At 36.2% G+C, this 19,654-nt stretch overlaps 1 protein-coding gene and 1 long non-coding RNA gene across 6 annotated transcripts; one reads left to right on the forward strand and one right to left on the reverse strand.

Annotated features, from left to right (window-relative positions):
• Positions 1-912: 912 nt before the first annotated feature.
• Positions 913-8,331, reverse strand: LOC108981662 (rust resistance kinase Lr10-like). 5 transcript variants are annotated; one of them, XM_035692955.1, is made up of 8 exons: positions 8,040-8,330; positions 7,510-7,865; positions 7,171-7,221; positions 6,206-6,235; positions 6,072-6,101; positions 2,416-2,436; positions 2,263-2,298; positions 913-2,033 (listed from the first exon to the last, which is right to left on the reverse strand). In XM_035692955.1, the coding sequence occupies exons 1-8, from the start codon at positions 8,300-8,302 to the stop codon at positions 919-921; spliced, it is 1,902 nt and encodes a 633-aa protein (XP_035548848.1). In that variant the 5' UTR covers positions 8,303-8,330; the 3' UTR covers positions 913-918. The 5 variants fall into 5 exon arrangements, with proteins under 5 accessions (XP_035548848.1, XP_035548844.1, XP_035548845.1 ...); XM_035692951.1 differs by having other exon boundaries at positions 7,510-8,331; XM_035692952.1 differs by lacking the exon at positions 2,416-2,436 and having other exon boundaries at positions 7,510-8,331.
• A 5,675-nt stretch (positions 8,332-14,006) lies between these two features.
• On the forward strand, positions 14,007-15,818 carry LOC108981663. The gene is made up of 4 exons (XR_001994594.2): positions 14,007-14,540; positions 14,627-14,700; positions 15,264-15,324; positions 15,773-15,818. It is a non-coding gene; the product is annotated as an uncharacterized LOC108981663 (long non-coding RNA).
• Positions 15,819-19,654: the final 3,836 nt, after the last annotated feature.

Below are 19,654 nucleotides of genomic sequence, written 5' to 3' on the forward strand. Positions count from 1 at the left end.
TCACCCAACATTGCTTATTAAATATAATTTTAAGCCAAATTAAATTATCCTCAATAATCCCACAGTAATTTCACGTCGGGGGTGTTATATGAAGAACCACAGCTAGCACAGCTAGTAAGCATATAAAAATAATATAGACGTTAGTTTAATTTTGGGGCACTTTTATATGGACCGTTACTATTTGAGGCACTAAAGTTGACTAATAGCATTAATTAAGTTTTATTTTCTGAACTACTCCTATTGATTATTTAGGGCAATGCTAATTGTACTTATATCCACGTGACATTCTCGTCTATACATCACTTTCATTAAGAAAAATACAAGAAAAGAAAAAAATTGTAAAAAAGTCATGTATTATCTACTGCATGCTATACGACCAATTATTAAAATGATCACTTCTGAATAAAATAATATTGATGCTATCACAGATCGTGATCAAACATTACTTGCTGCTACATACTGTAAGAGCACTTCCAATGGCTAATCTATATATATTTTTTATCTGAAAAACTCATTACATCCTACTTTTCATATTTTAACTAACTATTTTTTTAAGAGCACCATTCATGAATCATGATTCAACAACTTATCTAAATTTTTTATATATTTAATTTAAAAATTAAATAAATGAAAAAAGTACAGAAAAAATAATAAAAATAGATAGATGAAAGAAGTGAGAAAAAGAAAAGAGAGAGAGAGAGAGAGAGATGTGTAAAAAATTTATACATGGATGAGTAGCACCAAAATATATTTGGATTGATACTTATTTTTAGGGCACTGTGTAGTATACTATGACAAGCATAGAAAGATTATGATTTTATACTGTCGATCTTCTCTTTTTTCGTGGGCTTGAAGCAAACTTCTCTTAAAAAAGGATAAAAAAAGATAGTTCAATTTTAGAAAGACAAACAATAAAAATTAAGCAAGGCTTGATTCATCTGATTGAATTGATGATGAAGCTTGATTTGAATTATCTCTAGCACCCTTTATCGCTCTCTTTGGTGATGGTTGGAGAGGCTTGAGAGGAACTTGTAAGCATTCAACATCTCCTTCAAGCATTTTGATGACTTCCATCATTGATGGACGATCGCTAGGCTTCAATTGTATGCACCATAATGCAACTATCATCATCTTCTTACATAGTTTTCTTTCATCTTCAGTAGCATCTTCAACTTCTATATTCTTTCCATCATGGAATTGATCATATATCCAAGTGGGGAAGTAAATTTGGCTTAAATGTTCTGTAGATGCATGCAAGTTCTTTCTTCTGCTCACCATTTCCATCAACAGCATTCCAAAGCTATAGACATCAGCTTTGTATGAAACGCCTCCAATATTTTTGTAAAGCATTTCAGGAGCCATGTATCCAAACGTTCCTCTTGCACGAGTCAAAGGAACGATACTATCTTCCACCGGGTACAATTTTGCTAAGCCAAAATCTGAAACTTTGGGTTTCAAATTTTCATCAAGAAGAATGTTGTGAGGCTTAATGTCAAAATGTAAAATTTGCATGTCACATCCTTGATGTAAATACTCAATCCCGCGAGCCACTCCTAAAGCAATATCATATGTTTTCTCGTAGTTGAGGATATTTGCCTCTGATGAAAAAATGTGTTTGTTTAGAGATCCGTTGGGCATGAACTCATATATAAGGGCACGCTTTGAACCATGAACACAAAAACCAATGAGTTGCACTATATTCACATGATGGATCCTTCCAATGGTTGCTACTTCACTGATAAAATCTTGCCCATTTGCTTTGGATTGGCTTAACATCTTTACTGCTACAAGACGTCCACTTCGAAGTGTTCCTTTAAATACTGTGCCAAATCCTCCTTCACCCAATCTTTCCCTAAAACCTTTGGTCATTTTCTTAATTTCTGAGAAAGAGTACCTTATTGGCATGAGGTTATTTTGGCTTTGCAGAAATTCCTCAACATCATTGTACATGGATAAGTGCCTCCTTCGCCATTTATATATCAAAAATGCAATCACAAATGGAGCACCTAATACACTGATTGCCACATGCCAATCTGGAAAGGAAAATAAAAAATTAATTATGCGAAAGCGATCCTATTATTGTTGCACTATTAGTCTAGCTACCTGTTGTCACCATTGTGTCGTACATTTGAAAAAATATATAGGTAGTTTTCACAACCAATTACTCCATTTCAAAGTTCTTGTTTTATAGTTTAAGGAATGATTAATTTACTAAAACAATTAAAAAAGATAAAAGAGAGAGGTACATGATGAGATTCTTACCGATCAGTAATCCAATTAATAAACCTACCAAATTATCTGCAAAAGAAGGAAAAGAATTAATGTGCCAACAATTGTGTTATTAATGTGCCAACAATTGTGTTATTTCCAATTATATATAATACATATGATATCTTTCTGGGATAGAAAACTCACATTGTGAGATTGGTAGGGGTCCTGCAGGTTTGATAAAAAAGAAAGTTTCATGTCAGCATCTGAATTCAATAATTCACAATTAGGCCTTAGTTATTATAAGAGCGCCAGAGTAGCACCACTCGTTTTGACCGCTAGGCTAAAATTGTGTTTTTATTTTGTTTTTCAATTTTCTTATTCATAATTTTTTTTATCATTTTAAAACATTTTTAAAAAATAGAAAAAAAATATCAATATACTACTAGTCATTTTCTTAACTATTAAGTACAAAAATAATTAAAAATAAAATGAAATATATCAGGTGTCAAAATGAAGAGACAAATTAAGTGGGCAAAGTAGCATTTTTCTTATTATAATGCTAGCTAAACTAAGATCGATAAATGTAGTCCTAATATATATCATTATAGGAATCACTACTTGTGACGAAAATAGATTCATTTTAATAAAAAATAGTCATTTTCATATGAAAAAAATGAGAACAAATAAACAATTTAATGTGATATTCATGCCTCGAGTATTCACTAAAAATTGAGTTTTGTAATGTTAAAGATAAGTTCAACGTTAATTCTCAGAATTAAGCATATGATCAATAATGGTACTACTAATCAAAATCGGGCAATAGAGGAACGTACGGATAAATTACAGTGCAATCGTCTTAAACTTGTTTGTTGAACCCAAATTATGCGAGGTCGTATTGACTAAAAGGATAAATTTAAAACCATCACTTGTCCCAAAAGTTTAAGGTGTCAGGGAGAGATAAATTTAATTATTTGTATTTATCTTAACACTCCACTCATGTGTGGGCCATACTCTCTCTTAATAATTGGGCAGGACTAACACGTGGAACATTTAATTAATTGAGTGAAGTTTAGAGTCAAGATTCAAACTTAAGATCTCTACTCTGATACCTTGTAAAATCACTACTTGTTTCAAAAGTTTAAGCTAGTGAGAAGATGTAGATTTAATTATTTATACTTAATAAAATCTTAGTTTGAAACTTGAGTATAGTCTTCATATTCATTGATGGATTGTCATGAGATGTTTAAAATGATATTGATGATGAAGTGGGTAGTAGCTGAAATATTAAATTTGGAGTTGTGGTCAGTAATGAGTTGATAATAAACTAAAGCCAACAAAGACTAACAATAAGCTAAAAGATTGGGTGAAGTTTGGATAATGAGTTGAGTTAAGATGAATTAAGATGAAAGTTGAATAAGAATTATGTTAATAGTAGTGAAATGGTTTGTGAAATGTAGTAAACCATATTTTGTAATATGCCTTATTTATACCATATTTAGCTTATTATAGTTAACATATATTAAATATTATCTTTGACTTATTTTGTATTTATTGAATTTTCATTATTCCTCTAACCTTGTTCACTTATATATGGCATTCTATTATACATTTAGATACAAATAAATACAAGTTGTTCTATCTCTTAATTCCCTTTTAATTTGTTTATCAGGGCATCAAAGCCACCGATTTCCTAGTGCTTAGAAAGTCTCCTACGTAATGTGTTATTTGATATTCTTTTCCATTAACTATATGTCCTCTAGAGACTTTCTAAGAAATTAATATATTGATGCCCTCTCTCTCATCAGCAATCACATACATTGGTTTACTCTCATGCACTGTAAGACTTGTATAATCATCGTATTTGCACAAACCACTACCACAGATTGATTCCTTGAACTATGGTCGTTTTTTTGGTGCAAAAAGCACTCTCTTTTGGTCAAACATGCACCCCCACTTGCTGTCACAAGTTCCAATGCCCACTACAAATGCCTCTCCTCTCTCCCAACCCTAACATCTATGTCTCTTAGTTTGATTCCCTCTTAATCTCTTATCTCTCTCTCTCTCTCTCCCCCATTTCTCTCACTTCATTCTCTCTTCTCCCCCTTGTGTCGCAGCCCGTCATGCACTGCCGTTGCCAAGGCCTTGCTCCATAGGTCGCGCTGCAACAATCCTTTGTTGTTGCTAGTTGCCGCTCATCATGTTGGTAAGTTTCTATTCATCCTTGTATCTCTCTCTTCTCTCTTCTCTCCATTTGCAACTCTCATGCACCCACTCTCTCGATCTTGCTTTCCAACCATCTCCCGCCTCTCTCTTTGTTGTGTTGTAGTGTTGCAGCAACCACCCCCACCACACACCACCAGAGTCAAGCTGCTTACACCTTAAACGCTACTCTTTGCCTCACGCCTCAGTCCCATGTTGCTTCGCCCACTGTCTTGCTACTACTAGTGTTCCTCCTTACCACAAGCACGCTGCTGGTAAGCCCCTCGACCCCTTCTCATATCTCTCTCTCTCTCTCTCTCTCTCTCTCTCTCTCGATTTCGCCTATATTACACACTCTCAATTCGACTCCCTTTCTGTTTTAGTCGGCCTCTCTCTATCTATGTCTGTCCCACTCTCATCTCCCTGCTTTGTGTTGCAACCCATCACCATCACCGCCACGACCCAAGCCTTGCACCACAACCAAGTTGCCATCATATTTTCGTTCTGACAAGTGGAGGCCCCTGCACCACACGCTCAATTGCTCCCCACCACTCCATTTTTGTTGCACTTCCCCGTCACCATATCCATTCGACCACTTCTGCAAGGTCGGTAAGAAACTCTTTTTCTCTTTATATGTTAAGACTGTGGCTAACATGTTTTGTGTAGTGACGAGGCAATTTTAGGAATTTTTTGGAGTTTGAATTGCATTGCTCAGTGGATTAATGGTTTGGTTGTTGTAATGTTTCAATGAGGCTGGATAGAATCTGGTTGTTGACTTGGAGATGGAAGTAAGCGGGTAGGCATGAAGATTAGCAATTTTGGAGTACTTGTGAGTCAATTGGTATAAAAACATGGTTTTGAAACCTGGTTGGTTGGATGCGTTACTGCCAAATTATGAAAAATGGATTTTTTATAAGGAGGTTTGACCTACTATTGCACCAGTGTGGAAGTTGGGTCATTAGGTCATGGGATAGAAAGTTCGGATTTTGGAGTTAACAGAAAGGTTCACCCTTGGGTATGGGTCTTTTAAAGCTTTTCATGTTAGTATTTATTTAATTTTTTAGAAATTCCACTTCTCATATTATATCTTATTATCCTCAATCACAGTATCTGTTATAACTTGTTTTAAGTAACTTCATAGAATTTCATCGAAGTGAAAAGACACTACTTAAGATATAATATGTTAGCTGGATTGGAGATATATATATATATATATATATATATATAACACGTCAACCCTTATATAAATAAATAAATAAATATTACAAATATATATAATATGTATTTATATAATAATAATGCTAGATACAAGTTTAAGAAATGCAAGTTTCAGGGCAGTCCATTTAAAAAGAACCTGGGCATGCCATGAGAAAGTCACTTTTTAGAGGTGGGGCCAACTTTTTTTCTAAGAATATTGTGTGGGGATTGCACATCCAATATCTGTACAAATAATTTTTTGTATATCGTGTATGTGTATGTGTTTGTGTGTATATATATATATATATATATTTAAATATATATACACATATGCGTTTGTATGTAATTAATATATATCTGATCTTATCTGCAAAGTTTAAACTATTTTCATGTTTTATTGCTTAAGGAATGATTCGTTAAATGATGAAAGAAGACAAATAGATCAGAGATATACAAATTCTTACCGATGTTCCCTGAGACTCCAAGACCATAAGCTGCAGCAGATGCAGAAAAGAAATAAAGGTAAGTGGTCAATTAATTTATATACAACGTGATTTAAATAATCTGAAGAGGGGAAGCTAGTGTAAGGGGATTTTACCGATGAGCCATAACAATCCAGTATAATAAGCTGCAGCACATGGAGAAATGAAATAAAGGTAAGTGATCAGTTAATTGACTGACGCATGCATCATGGTATAAAATCACTTTTGTAAAACACTGGAATATATACGTAGATAGTATTAGTTTTCAAGTTTTCATTGAAGCTAATTTCTTAATATATACGTACCTTGTAATATACATTTAACATCTTATGGAGATATTATTGAATGAAGAAGAATCAATGACTGCTATTATTGATTCAAATACTAATTAAACACTGGAATGTGGATTTAATTGAAGAAAAATTTCCCAGCTTTGATGAAGCTGCTAAGAATACCTACGTCTTTGTCTTTCAAATTGTCGACATAAGATAATATGGTGGTGTTCATCAACAAGTGGTACTAATTTTGCTGTAAAAAGTGCATATTATTTACGAAAAGAGAAAAAGCCAGTCTTCAAATTCAAATTGCAAAGAAGCTGTTTGGTGTTTGGAACAAAATCTGGAAATTAACAATTCCAAATGCTGCAAAAGTTTTCCCATGGAGAGCTTGCTTAGAGGCCTTATCCAGTAATTTAAATCTCTTTAAAAGAAAAATAATAGAGTCACCAAACTGTCCACTGTACTTAGAAGAAGAAGAAAGTACGTTAATACATGTTCTTTGGGAGTGTATAGCAGCAAAGGATCTGTGGTGTTTTCATTCAAAGAAAATTCAAGAAAGTTCTTTGACAGCAGCTTGTTTTAAGGATTTATAATTAGTACGCTGCCATGGGTGTTGGCTATTACAGATGTGAAAAATATGCTTTTACAATTTGATCAATGATTTAGAAGAGAAGCCAATGTTGATCAGATGGAGGATTGTTTTCCCTCCTTTGATGGAGTTTTATTAATAAATATAATATTGATGTTGGTCCTCAAAAAAAAAAAAAACAAAAAAGAACGTCTTATGGGGATTGAAAACTCACCTGCAGTAAAGACCTGTTCTTCTAAGAAAATAACCCAAGTAGGTACATTTTCTGCATGTTTTGACAAAACTCACATTAGCGTCTGGAATCTTCAATTAAAAATTAGGTCATTATAATGCTGCAAAAATAGCCCCTATATATTTATCCCCTTAAAATGGGTATTGTGTCGGGTAGTGCTAATTAGAATAGGAAAATACAATATATGTATGATCAGTTGGGGTGGGAAATCCAAGAATTCAGTCAAGTTGGAACAACAAATTAATGACGAGATATATCCATCAGCATATATATAATAAATATCTCATTCGAATTCTAATCTCAAATTTATTAATTACTCACCCCATCGGTCGCAAGAAAGCTCAAAACCATATGAGAATACATTGCGGATGTCTGTACAGGAAATATTAGGATCAGCAGAAATTTGTCCTGGCCACGATGTCAGAGAGATTTGCTCTATCGTGCATGACTCCTCCACATCCATCACATTCGCTCCACGAGCAATAAGATATATGTACCGTTTGGAATATTGAGAAAAAAAGGAGTTGGAAGAAGACCCATATCCATTATTAATATTAGAACAATTCCTAGAAGTCGTGTTCCAATAGAAAGGGGAAGCCCAACTCACTGGCTTGTCACAGTTCACAATAACCACAACTTCTGTAAAAAGTGAAATATCCCAGTCCGGCCAACTCCAACTGAAATTATAGTAGTTTAGAAAATAACGAGGGATGAAGGAGTAATTATCCTCCTGAATACCTGAGTCTACAATTCGGATTGTGTAGTTGTTGTAATTGATTTGGCTTACGTAGTATTTACTACCATTTAAAGATAACAACGTGTGGTTGTTATCATCACATGAGAGCTCATACCTTTGGTCTCCACAGTTTGGTGGATCGCCTTTTAGTCGAAACAGATAGCTGATGTTGGGGATATTGCCACAGGAAGAAGGAGGACAGTAGTGATGATTATTCTTAAGACTAGAAGCTGGAGGAACAAGGATTAAGGCTAGAACAGTACTTATAAGGACCTTGAGTTCAATAGGGAAAGCCATTCCTCTTCGACCCAACAACAGAGAGAGCCAGAGATCAGAGAAAGATAGAGCTAGGATAAGGAGAGAGGGCGTGGTTTCCATAGCTTTGTTGGCCAACTTATTTGCTAAGAAATTATATAGAGTGCGACTACTCGTGATATTGCAGCCACTTACATTTAGAAGACAAAGGTCCAATGAAGTTATTCCTTCAGAAGATATTTTAAAATGGGGACGAAAAAAATGATTTTAGGGATCTGTTGAAATATAATTTATTGGATTGGAAAATCCCATCCTGAAAGGTAATTTTGTTGGAATGGCTCTCTGTCCAAACATTTTGAAGGAATGACTCAGAAATTTCTAATTACAATTAAAATTATCTCTTCGCGTAGTGAGCTCAACCAGTGAAACAAAACTATCTGTTCGCGTAGGGGATCGATGTCATAATTACAGCTGACATATATAAGTGAGAAAACTATTCTCTTTGAATAAAATAATTTCAAACTCAAATACAGGTTTGGAGTCGCATAATTATATCTTTACAACAACAATTAAACACAATCAATCTTGCACGTTTGCTTTGAAGCCCAATTTTCATAGTTTGGTTGGTAGAAAATCTTTTGAAAATATTAACGGAATAGATTTTAGGTTCATACTACGCTTTCTTCTCGGTTATCTCAAAGTTATTATTCTACGCGTATTTAATTGCAAACATATTTAAGATTGAAAATAATTAATATGCTTTGCAAGATTGAAAATTCACTACACTTTTAATCATCTCTTGTGCCATAGTATTTAATTATTAATTTTTAACTTAATTTTCGCACAAACTTATGTTGTATGGGAGATTAATTCCAAATCAATGTTAACCATATTCTTATTAGGATAAAAGTAGTCTATTGAGCTAGTCACATGCAAGAACAATTCCTTCCTAGATTGAAGAAAACTATTTGGGCCAATCAAACGCATGGACAGTACATGCTTAAGCTACTTGATACTCTATTTTATCAAATCTTAAAAAAAAATTGAAGACATTCCTGAAATTAGCCTAGTTATAAAATCATTGCATTGGTCTCTATGGTCTAGGATTTAAATCAGGATGCAGCCTTTTCTTGAAAAAAAAAAACTATTAAAGGTTTGGAAAAATTCTTTTCGTCAGTCACTATTTACCACCCCATACCCTATGAAAAATCTCTTACATCCTATAAAAAATATATCTACATTCTATGAAAAAATTATAAGTGTGGGATGTGAGAAGTGAATAGTAGCTGATACATAAAATTCTATTATAAGGACCAGAACAGTAGTTATTGAGTCCAGCAGGGAAGGCCATTCCTCTTCCCATCAACAGAGTGAGCCAGAGATCAGAGAAAGATAGGACTAGGATCAGAGAATAATCTCAATTCTCATTAATTGTAATGGCTGTATACATTTCGTATATATATGTGCAAAAGGGAATCCTAACTAATTCTGACATTTGTACAAGCATGTGGTGTGCTCTGCAGTGCACTACCATTTGCAGTAGACTCTGTTACAACAGCTGCCAGAGTATTACAAACAAACCAAGATATTTACAAACGTGCCAATAGGTCATGTTTCAAGGCTATTCTAAGTTATTCCAGATGATTCCAAGGTAGTGGCAGTCGTGCTGTCCAATATGTACGCCTCTTGATAGTTGAATGAATTGGAATCTCTCATTCATGAGGCATTCCCCTTTTTCTCATCTGTGGTGTAAGGACGTGGTTTCCATAGCTTTATTGGCCAACTTGTTTCTAAGAAATTATATAGATTGCGACTACTCGTGATATTGCAGCCACTTACATTTAGAAGATAAACACAACTTCAAATTTAAAGATCAAACAATTATTCTACGCGTATTTAATTGCACACATATTTAAGAAATTTTTCATGCCGATCTAAGTTAGAACAAAAATAATTAATATGCTTCGCAAGATCGAAAAGTCATTATACTTCCTAATTATCTCGTGCCACAGTGCTTAATTTTTAATTTTTAACTTAATTTTTGCACTAGTTTATATTTTTTAGGAGATTAATTCCAAATCATCAATCTCAACCATATTCTCATTGGGATAAAAGTAGTCTATCTGGCTAGTCAGAAAGATTGAAGAAATCCATTTGGGCCAATCAAAAGCATGGACAGTACATGCTTAATTAGCTTCTTGAAACTCTATTTTATCAATTCCTAAAAACAATTTGAAGACTAATTCCTAAAATTAGCCTAGTGATAAAATGAGCTCATACATGTATTACACGTAATCACAATACACCTACAAAAATATCATATTTCATCCAAATATTTATTATATATGCATGGAAAAGTAATAATCTAGGTAATTATAACATAAAATTAAATGCCTAACAAATATGTAAAAATGACCTCCTAATATTATGACATGCATATATTCACCAACCATAATCATACAAAAAAATATTTCTTTAAAAGATATATGTGGCATAACCATTTAATGAATAAGCAATGCAAAAATCCAGCAACTACAGTAGCTTTGAGCTGTGGTCCAAGAGATAAGATCATTGCATTGGTCTCTATGGTCTAGGGTTTAAATCAGGATCAAGCCTTTTCTTGAAAAAAAAAAACTTTGCTTGTACCCTGCTCGATTCGGCAGCGCCATCCCAGGCGCCCAGCTATAGAGCAGGCCTATGTCTGCTAGGCTCACAGCCAAATACAAGGTTTTTTTTTTTTATTATTATTATTATTATTTTTTTTTTACAGAGTTAGATTTAGAAAAATTATGGTCGGGTTTACAAAAAAAAAAAAAAAAACCTATTTAAAAAATATGCCCATACCAGTTTTCAACCCTAACCCGTTTAACCAAAAATTTGCAACCACTCATCCTCCTCCTACATCGGTTACAAAATTGTTCATCATAGAGAAATAAAAATTTTAGGCCATCGCCATAGTGCAGCAGCCACTAAAGGAAATGCCGCTCATTTGACAGTGTCATGGATGGCGCGAGCTTGCTGTGCCATTCTGATTACTGCGATATCGGTGCTCATTGCACCAAGCACCACTCTGCACGGTAGCGTTTCTCATGCCTTGCGCATGGTACAGCAGCCAGAGTCTAGCCTACTTGAAGCATAGTAGGGATGGGCAGCGAGGTCCTGCCACCCGTCCACCCATACCCCACTAGTTGCATCTCGCTTAGGTTGTCGGGCGTTCCAAGCATCAGTGTGCAGTGGGCACCCTCGCCTACACCCAAACAAACAAGCGGGGACAGGGTCTAGGCTGGGCTATAGCTCGCATCATTAGGCCCTGGCTTGTTCTTATTAGGCCCCAATCATCTACCTGTTACATATATATATATATTAAAACTACTTTCATTATTAAAACGACGTTATTTTGAAATTTAGTTGAGTACTATAAATTGAAACAAAACACGTTTGGTTACACAAACTATCACATCTCATCTCATCTCATCTCATCTAATCACTACAACTTTTTCAAACTGGCACACAAAATACAATAAACAATTCAACTATTTCAATTCCCAAAACAAAATTTTATTTTAATAATATTTTATTCAACTTTCGACTTTTATTTTACCTTATCTCATCTGTATGACCAAACGAGGCCTAAGTATCCTCTCCTCCTCTTCTTCTTGTCCTCTTCATCTTCTTGTCCTCTTCATCTTCTTGTCCTCTTCTTCTCTCCATTTTTTCTTCTTGAAATGCTCGGTTGACTTGTGACTCACTAAGTTGTGACTATGAGACACCAACATGGTGTCACCAACCACTGGCAACAATGTGGCCGTGGGTTAGAGGCCATGACCATTTGTGGTCATGGTTCTGTGCTCAGACCCACAAACTGGTCGTGGTCTTGCCATAGTAGTTGCCATTATTTTAAGTATATTATTGTTATGTCTTTGTAACTATTGGATACTGGATTTGTGGGTTTGTTGTTGTTTTCAGTTTGTTTTGAATTTTTTTGATGTTTTTCAGTTGTTTTTCCGATTTTGGTTTTGGATTTGTCGACTTTTTTGCTGTGGGAGGGCGGTGGGCAAACGGGGAAAATTGGCCCCAAGGTGTGGGGCCGGAGTCCTATGTCTAAAACCTCCCCTACACCCATGCCGGAGGCGGGGTGCGAGAAGGTGGTTATGTTTTTTCGAAGGGGCGACTTCCCAGGGATGAGGTGATGCTCTGACAGAGAAAGATGGGGCCAGCAAGCCACATGGTGGGCGCTGGCCCATACTCCCGTTGCGTCACGATAGGGTTTTAGCCTGGTCTACGTGAGCACGACGTGGTGCTCATTTGACACACTGTTCACGAACCCCCTGGTGGGGGCTGTGGCTCTAGAGCCAAAGACCGCTGGCAGTCCAGGTGGTGACTACTTGTGGATGACTGGGCTCATGGCCTGGCGCCACGAGCTCTGGGCACATGGGAGGTTGTGCCTCGTGCACTCGCACAGTGCCCAGTGGACTTGCATGCGGACGTGTTCTGTATGGAGGACCCCACTTGGCCCTGGTGACAAGGGTGAGCCGATCGGAGGCAAAAACTTCCGGCGGCCTAGGTGGTGCTAGCCGTGAGCCTTTCAGTCTTTGTGGGGTGGTATCTCGCGGTGGCCCGCCTTGCATGGCCTTTGGTTCCAATGACCACCCATCCATGGCAGAAAATTTCAGCGGCCGGTACGGTGGCCCTGTGTTCCCGCCTGCGGCTGTTGGCCACACATAGTAGAGTTGGAGTGCCGCTTGGGTGCACAAGACGTGCACTTGTTGAGTCTGCATGCATGGTACGTATATGCATGACATTGTACGTGCCATGCATGGCTTGTACATACGTGGTACTGTGCACTCAAGTGCACAATACCGTATGTGATATGCACAACATAGTGCACTGGTGGGCACTACTTGTCTAGCCGTTCAATTATTGTCCACATGTGCATATGCCTATGCATAAACCATATCCCCAAGCCTGGAAAGTAAGTGGCCCGGTCACTCGGACTGCAAGTGCTGTGTTATCTAAGCAACGCAAAGTTTACTCACCAGATCTTTAAATTAGTTTAATAAAAAATAAAAGTAATGAAGCATGGAGTACTTATTTGGAGGATGCTTCCTTCATCATTTGGAATTTATTCAGTACACTGGAAAGTCATCCTTCTTCCACCTTCATTGCGTTCTCCTTTTGTGTTATCACAGACTGTTCATCAGCTCTTCCTTCCATCACTTCAGTTCGTTCTTCTTCACATTGTGAGCTCTAAGAGCATGTTGCTGCCGGCATATGAAGGACACGCTAGTTATGGAACAACAGAGATCCTATAGATGACACCACTGTTGATGTCGTGTTCCGGTGTAGCTGTACGGTAGCGGTTCGTACATTCATAGCGGTGAATGGAAAATAAGTGCAGGGAAAGTAAAAAGAAATGGACACCAAGATTTACGTAATTCGACAATAGGCCTACGATGCTGTTCATGCATCGTTTTATACACGCCTACTTATTTATTCAGAAATTGGAAGGGAAATAGTACACGATCACATTGTAACACCCGGATCCAAAATGGGTATAGTTGGATTTTAGATTTTTATTTATTTATTTATTGGAGCTTGATGTTTTAAGTTTTTATTTTACCGACTTGAGTAGTGATTTTTTTTTTGTTTCTCTTTCGGTCTTTATTTTTTTTTTTTTTCCGTAAGTTGGTCTTTCTCGTGCACGTCGTGCATGCTCTCGCTCAACCCACTTTCATCCGCGCTCGCGTCCCTCTCTCTCGGCTCTCTAGGGTTTCACCTCTTATATATATAGACATTCATAGGTTTTTCCCATCTTATTAGAAACTGCCCAGACTCTAGCCGCCGCACCACCTTGGAATCGCAAGCCCGGCCTCCTTTCCCTCGGTTGCATGCACTCCCATACCGAGAGTCACCCCACATAAGCTAGCCCTCCGTCGTCCCTTTTACCGCCACCAGTGCACCCTCGTAAGCCTCTGATCAGCTAACCATCTCCACCGTGCACCGACCAGAATCCAAACGAAATCGACGCAACCGTGCATGCTTTGCATCTCCACGGATCACAACTCCACCTCGCCGTGCATCACCTTCTCTTGGCCATCACTGGAGTCCAGCTTCGCCGCCATACTCGACCTGCACCACCACCAGAGTGCTGAGAAACAACCATCTATAGAGTGAGTCGAAACTCCTCTGTTTTGAGTCCGAAAAACAGAGCATTTTTCCAGCCACCCTGAGCCGCTGAAAACACCCTCCACCGAAAGCTCCTCCGCGCTGTGCCCCCTCAGAAACTGCCAGGGAGGACGTCTCATCACCCCTGTCCGCCGCACGCTGCCTCTGTTTCCCCGGTAAACTCACGCCATTTCGGGTTGGTGTCTCCGTTCTCTCGGTATCTACCTCACTTTTCCCTCACCGTGTGCCTCTCTCACTCGTCTCCCTCTCTTGCTCTCGCAGCCAGTGACCAGGTGCCACCCCCCCTTTCGCCGTAGCCAACCACCAGCTCCACGCCGTCGTGCCCTCACCTCTCCGTAAGTGCTTCAGCTGCACTGTGTGGAGTTTTCTTTTCCGGCGCGTATATATATATATATATGTACCTGTACGTTACGTGAACTATAGGATGTATTATTACATTTTTACCCCTTAAAGCATAACTCTAGATTTATTGTTCGGGTGTTTAACTTTGTGAGTTTATATACGTGAACTGCATGTGTTTTCATAACAAAATATTTTTTTTTATGAAAATATTGATAAATTCTTGGAGTAATTGGTAAATGCAAAATCTTATTTTAAATCCTTTTTAAAAGAATATTTTTTTTGATTTAAACAAAAGTATGATCATCTACTTATAATGTTTTTAATATAGTTACGCTATTTTTTTAGTTTTATAATTTATAAATACATTGGAATTTAATGTTTTAGTCGGAGTTATTATATTGGATTTTGATGAGTTAGAAAGTGATGTTGGTATATTAGGAATACTGAGAATTTAGGTTTTTGAGGAATTAAAATAGGTTATTTTAGCATTTTAGGCTTAAATATTGAGATACGTGATTAATTGGAAATTTATGAGAAGTACGTGATTATTTTATAGGTGACGATTAATTATTATCCGACGCTTTTGAGGAATTTTCGAAAAAAGCTAAGAAGTCCAGGTAAGCGGGGTTCCTATACTAGACTTTGCATTTAAAATAAAATGAGCTGAGGTTATTTTTGGAAAATAGACATATTTGATGTTGAAAAGAAATTTGAACTGCCTCAGTTATTTGTTCTGCATTACTCATGAGATTCTGTTTAAGAAGAAATTATTTTCTGTCATGACTGGTGTAGACATGAGCTTATTTTTGACATTCTATTTCTGAACTTTGAAAAATAGAGCGAATATGAAATTTGTGCATAAATTATTTTGTGATATGATTTTTGTTCTGTTCTAAAGATTTTCTGTACTCTGATATGATCTGATGTGATTTCTGAAAACCTCTGGCATAACATTCTATTTCTGTTTCTGTTCCGTTCTGACCTCACCACGGGTGTAAAATTGTGGCCTCTGTTCGGGTTGGTACCAACTTTTCTGTTTCTGGTGCACCCACTTTGGAAACAAAGTGGTTTTCTGCGTGGTCTTTCCTATGTGCACACACGGGGCTCCGAGAATGAATAAGGGGAATATTCATATTCTGTTTCTGCTCGGTTAGCTATCGGGGTTTGCACAACCCTACCACGGGGGTTAAACATGGTATTTGTTCTGATTTGATAAGATAAGATGTGATGTTTCAGTTTATGCTATGCCAAAAGGATTTTTGATTATGAATATTTTCGATCTTTCGCTCTGATATTTTGATGACATGTTATGACGCTACATTTTGAAAACATTATTCTGTTTCTGCATTCTGAAAGAAAATATTTTGTTCTGCATTTTGTTTTCTGTAAATGCTCATGTTTACACACTAGTATATGTCCTCTGCTTACTGAGTTGTTGATAACTCACCCCTTATCTCCACATATTTTTCAGATATTTTTTATGGTTCAGCTGGAGAACAAGAGTAGAAAGTTTTAGCAGGTGTGATGATCAGAGTGGAATAAGTGCCGAGGGTACAAGTGCTTATTTGAGAGTCGTAGTTAGTAAACCAAATTTATGTTTCAGATATTTTGATTTGATGAGTTAAGGATAATTTCGAGTTTTAGAGAATTTTTAATTTATGTTATTGAGTTTTTATTTATCGTCCCCATGGAGGAATTTAGATATTTGGATTGATTAAATTGATCAATATTTTATTGGATTCTCCGGACTTTATATTGTACTATTTAAGTTGATTTGAGGTATTAAGAGTTAACTCTCCGGACCTCCGGAAACGGGGTGTTACACACATTCTTTCAACCCAGATTACACGGCCCACTCCGCAGTTTGCAATAAAGAATAGATTAAAAGATTGTGGAGGAGTACTTTTGAGTCTTTCTTTTGACATTTAGGCATTGTGAAGCATCCAAGAAATGTTTGGATATGCATAGAGATGATGTCGATTTGCCCCACTTCGCACTGTGTAATTAAGAATAAGGTAATACTATGAAAGAACCTTTCTTTTCTAATCTCTCAAGTTTTTACATCCCGTGTCCCCAAGCACCACTTTCTCTATAATTTGAGATTTATTTTATGGTTTTGATTAAAATATTCCTATGTCCGAATCCCTATTTTATGAAAAAGGTTTAGGAGATGAATAGTGGTTCCTCGTATATAGGAAATCATTATTCATCCTCTAAACCAGATTTTATCAATATTTTATTATAATAAATAAAATAAGTTATTCTTCCAATCATTTACACTTTCTGTCATACTCATATTTATTATAATTTCAAATAATAATTTTTAAAAAATTAATTAATTACGAAAATATAAAAATATTAATTTTAAAAATATTATCATATCCACACAAAAAAATTAAATTTTCGTTTGAAATATTCAATAGTTCAAAATATAAGAAAACATATTGAGTAGTTAAGTTTGTAAATGGAAGTGAAAGAAAAAATTAATAAAGAAAGAATATAGAAATATTATTTTGATAGAATAGAAAAATGATCGGAAATGAGATGTATGAAGTTTTTGAAAGATGAATAAAATTTAAGAAAAATTGTTAGAAAATGTACTTTTTAAATTAAATTATAAAAAAATTTATGGAGAATTGGATCAAATGCTCTCATCTCGTTTTCTTGATAGCCTTTAGGTAGTGGCCGGCATGTGCATATTTCTCTTGAAAGAAAAGTTTAATCCCTACTGTTTTGAGTTCAACAAGATATTTAGTACGACAATATAACATGTTAATGACTGAACCTTGTGCACTTTGTGTTGGACCCGACACGATATCTCCAATTAGCGTAACCTGCAACAACAAAATCAACTAGTTTCTATTAGCAAAGTCAAGTACACTAAACGGAACTCTATCAACAACTAATCTCATCGTGAGGCAAAAACGGAAAGATAGGCCTAAAATGTTACCTTATCCCTTTTACGGAGGAGTGCTGGTCGATCCTTTGGCCACCCGAAAACAAAAATCTACCTTCCTGGTTAAGCTTTAATAGGCAAGCGCAGATCTAGTAACAGACTGGTCGAACAAGCTGCTCCTAAAGCTTGGTATGAAAGACTCGTGGTTTATTGATTGAAAAAGGTTTTTTCAAAAGGAAAAATCGACACAACTATTTTCATTAAACACAAAAATGATGATAGTCTTTTGATAAAGATTTATGTGGTTGATATAATATTTGATACTACTAATAAAAATATGTGTCAAGTTTTTACTAAGAGTATGTAAGAAGAATTTGAGATGAGCATGATGGAAGAACTTAATTTCTTTCTCAGATAGCAAATCAAGCAAGCAAAAAATAAAAAATTTTATTTGAAAATTTACTCATTAAAAAATACCAAAAAAGAAAAGAAAAGAAAAGGCAATGAATAAAGAGTACTCTGTTTTTTCTGTGTTTTCTCAGTACACAGTCGATTACACAGAATTTCCAGAAATATTGCATGTCAGAGCATCCTTTCAGTTATAACAATATAACAAAGATGTTTACAGATGACTCTTCTGAAATATTTTCTCCTACACATAGACTCTTTATATGAATGGAGTGGACGCAGTACAGCTGGTGATGCTACTGCCTTAACATGAAATAACCGAGTATTAAAAAGAAGAAACGGAAAGGACGTGCGACAAGGGTGATCAGGAAATTACACACACCTACTTATTTTCAGGAAATTGGATGCGAAATACGCGATCACTTTTTTCAAACCAGATTACACGCCATGCATCGTATAAGATTAAACGATTGTGGAGGACTACTTTTGAGTCTTTCTTTTGACTTTTTGGCATGGTGAACCTTCCACGAAAATGGATGTCGATTAGCCCCACTTCGCATTGTGTGATGTGATTAAGTGTAAAATTCAAACACTAATATTTATAGTATGTACAAATATATTAATTATATAGACATGTGACAAGCACGTGAACCATAAAATAATTATGGTAATAATTCATGGTTTTGGCAGTTGATTTGGCTTACGTACATAGTATTTTCAACCAAAGAATAATAATGATGCATGGTTGTTCTCATGACATGAGGGTTCACACTACAACAAATTTTACTTTTAGAGACAAAATGTATTAGGGACGAATTTAATTTCATCCCTAAAAATACTAATTTGGGATGAAATTTAAATTTCATCTCAAAACATGGATGACGTTCTCAAGGCGTTGGAATGGATAAATATCCATTCGAATTACATCTTTTGTGACAAAATATATTGTTTCAAAATTATAAATATGTTCGAACAGCCAAAAATATATTCGAACAGCGAGTTAACATCTGTTCGAATGGTTTAGTCTCTGTTCAAACAAAAATCTTGGCGGGAAAGTACATGCTGCCATCATATGGAGGAGCCAAAGAGTCCAGCATCATCTGACGAACCTTATCCTCTGTGAGACCGTCATCTGCTGGAGTATCGTCCTCTCTATCACCCTCACCAATTGTCCCTACCTTTGGCACAGGCGTTGCAGCTGGTGCAGGTCTGCGATACCAATAAAATCATAAGTAACAGAGGGGGAGATAGCAATACTCACTCCCCGAATGGTAAAGGTGAAGGAATATGCATCAACCTCCATCTCGCCCATGGTACGATAGAACTCACCGACCATGTCCAAATAGGGAACACCCCTTTGCTGACAGACCCGTGCTCATCCTCGGTGGGTGATGATGGGGTATATGCTTTGTCCATCCCACACAATATTGCGAAAGTCATCTAGAATGATCTTCCGCTTGACCAATATTGGTCTCCGCGGCTGAGCACTAGCTTCTCCACTAGGTTAGCCAGCTTCTCAACCACGTTTTCGTCCAGTAGCTCCCTTTAGTTCATTGTTAATCATAAAGCCACAATGAATATAAATAAAATATTAATAAAATTGTGCAAACATATTATATTAAAGAAATATGTTGGAATTGAAT

The sequence above is a fragment of the Juglans regia genome, chromosome 8, assembly GCF_001411555.2.
Source record: "Juglans regia cultivar Chandler chromosome 8, Walnut 2.0, whole genome shotgun sequence".
In the NCBI taxonomy this organism is placed as follows: Eukaryota; Viridiplantae; Streptophyta; class Magnoliopsida; order Fagales; family Juglandaceae; genus Juglans; species Juglans regia.

Coding starts and splice junctions, on each gene's coding strand:
- LOC108981662 (XM_035692951.1), bottom strand. CDS start 8,302: ATGGAAACCACGCCCTCTCTCCTTATCCTAGCTCTATCTTTCTCTGAT. Junction 7,222..7,509: donor GCTTTCTTGCGACCGATGGG/GTGAGTAATTAA, acceptor CAAAACATGCAG/AAAATGTACCTACTTGGGTT. Junction 6,236..7,170: donor AGAACAGGTCTTTACTGCAG/GTGAGTTTTCAA, acceptor CATGTGCTGCAG/CTTATTATACTGGATTGTTA.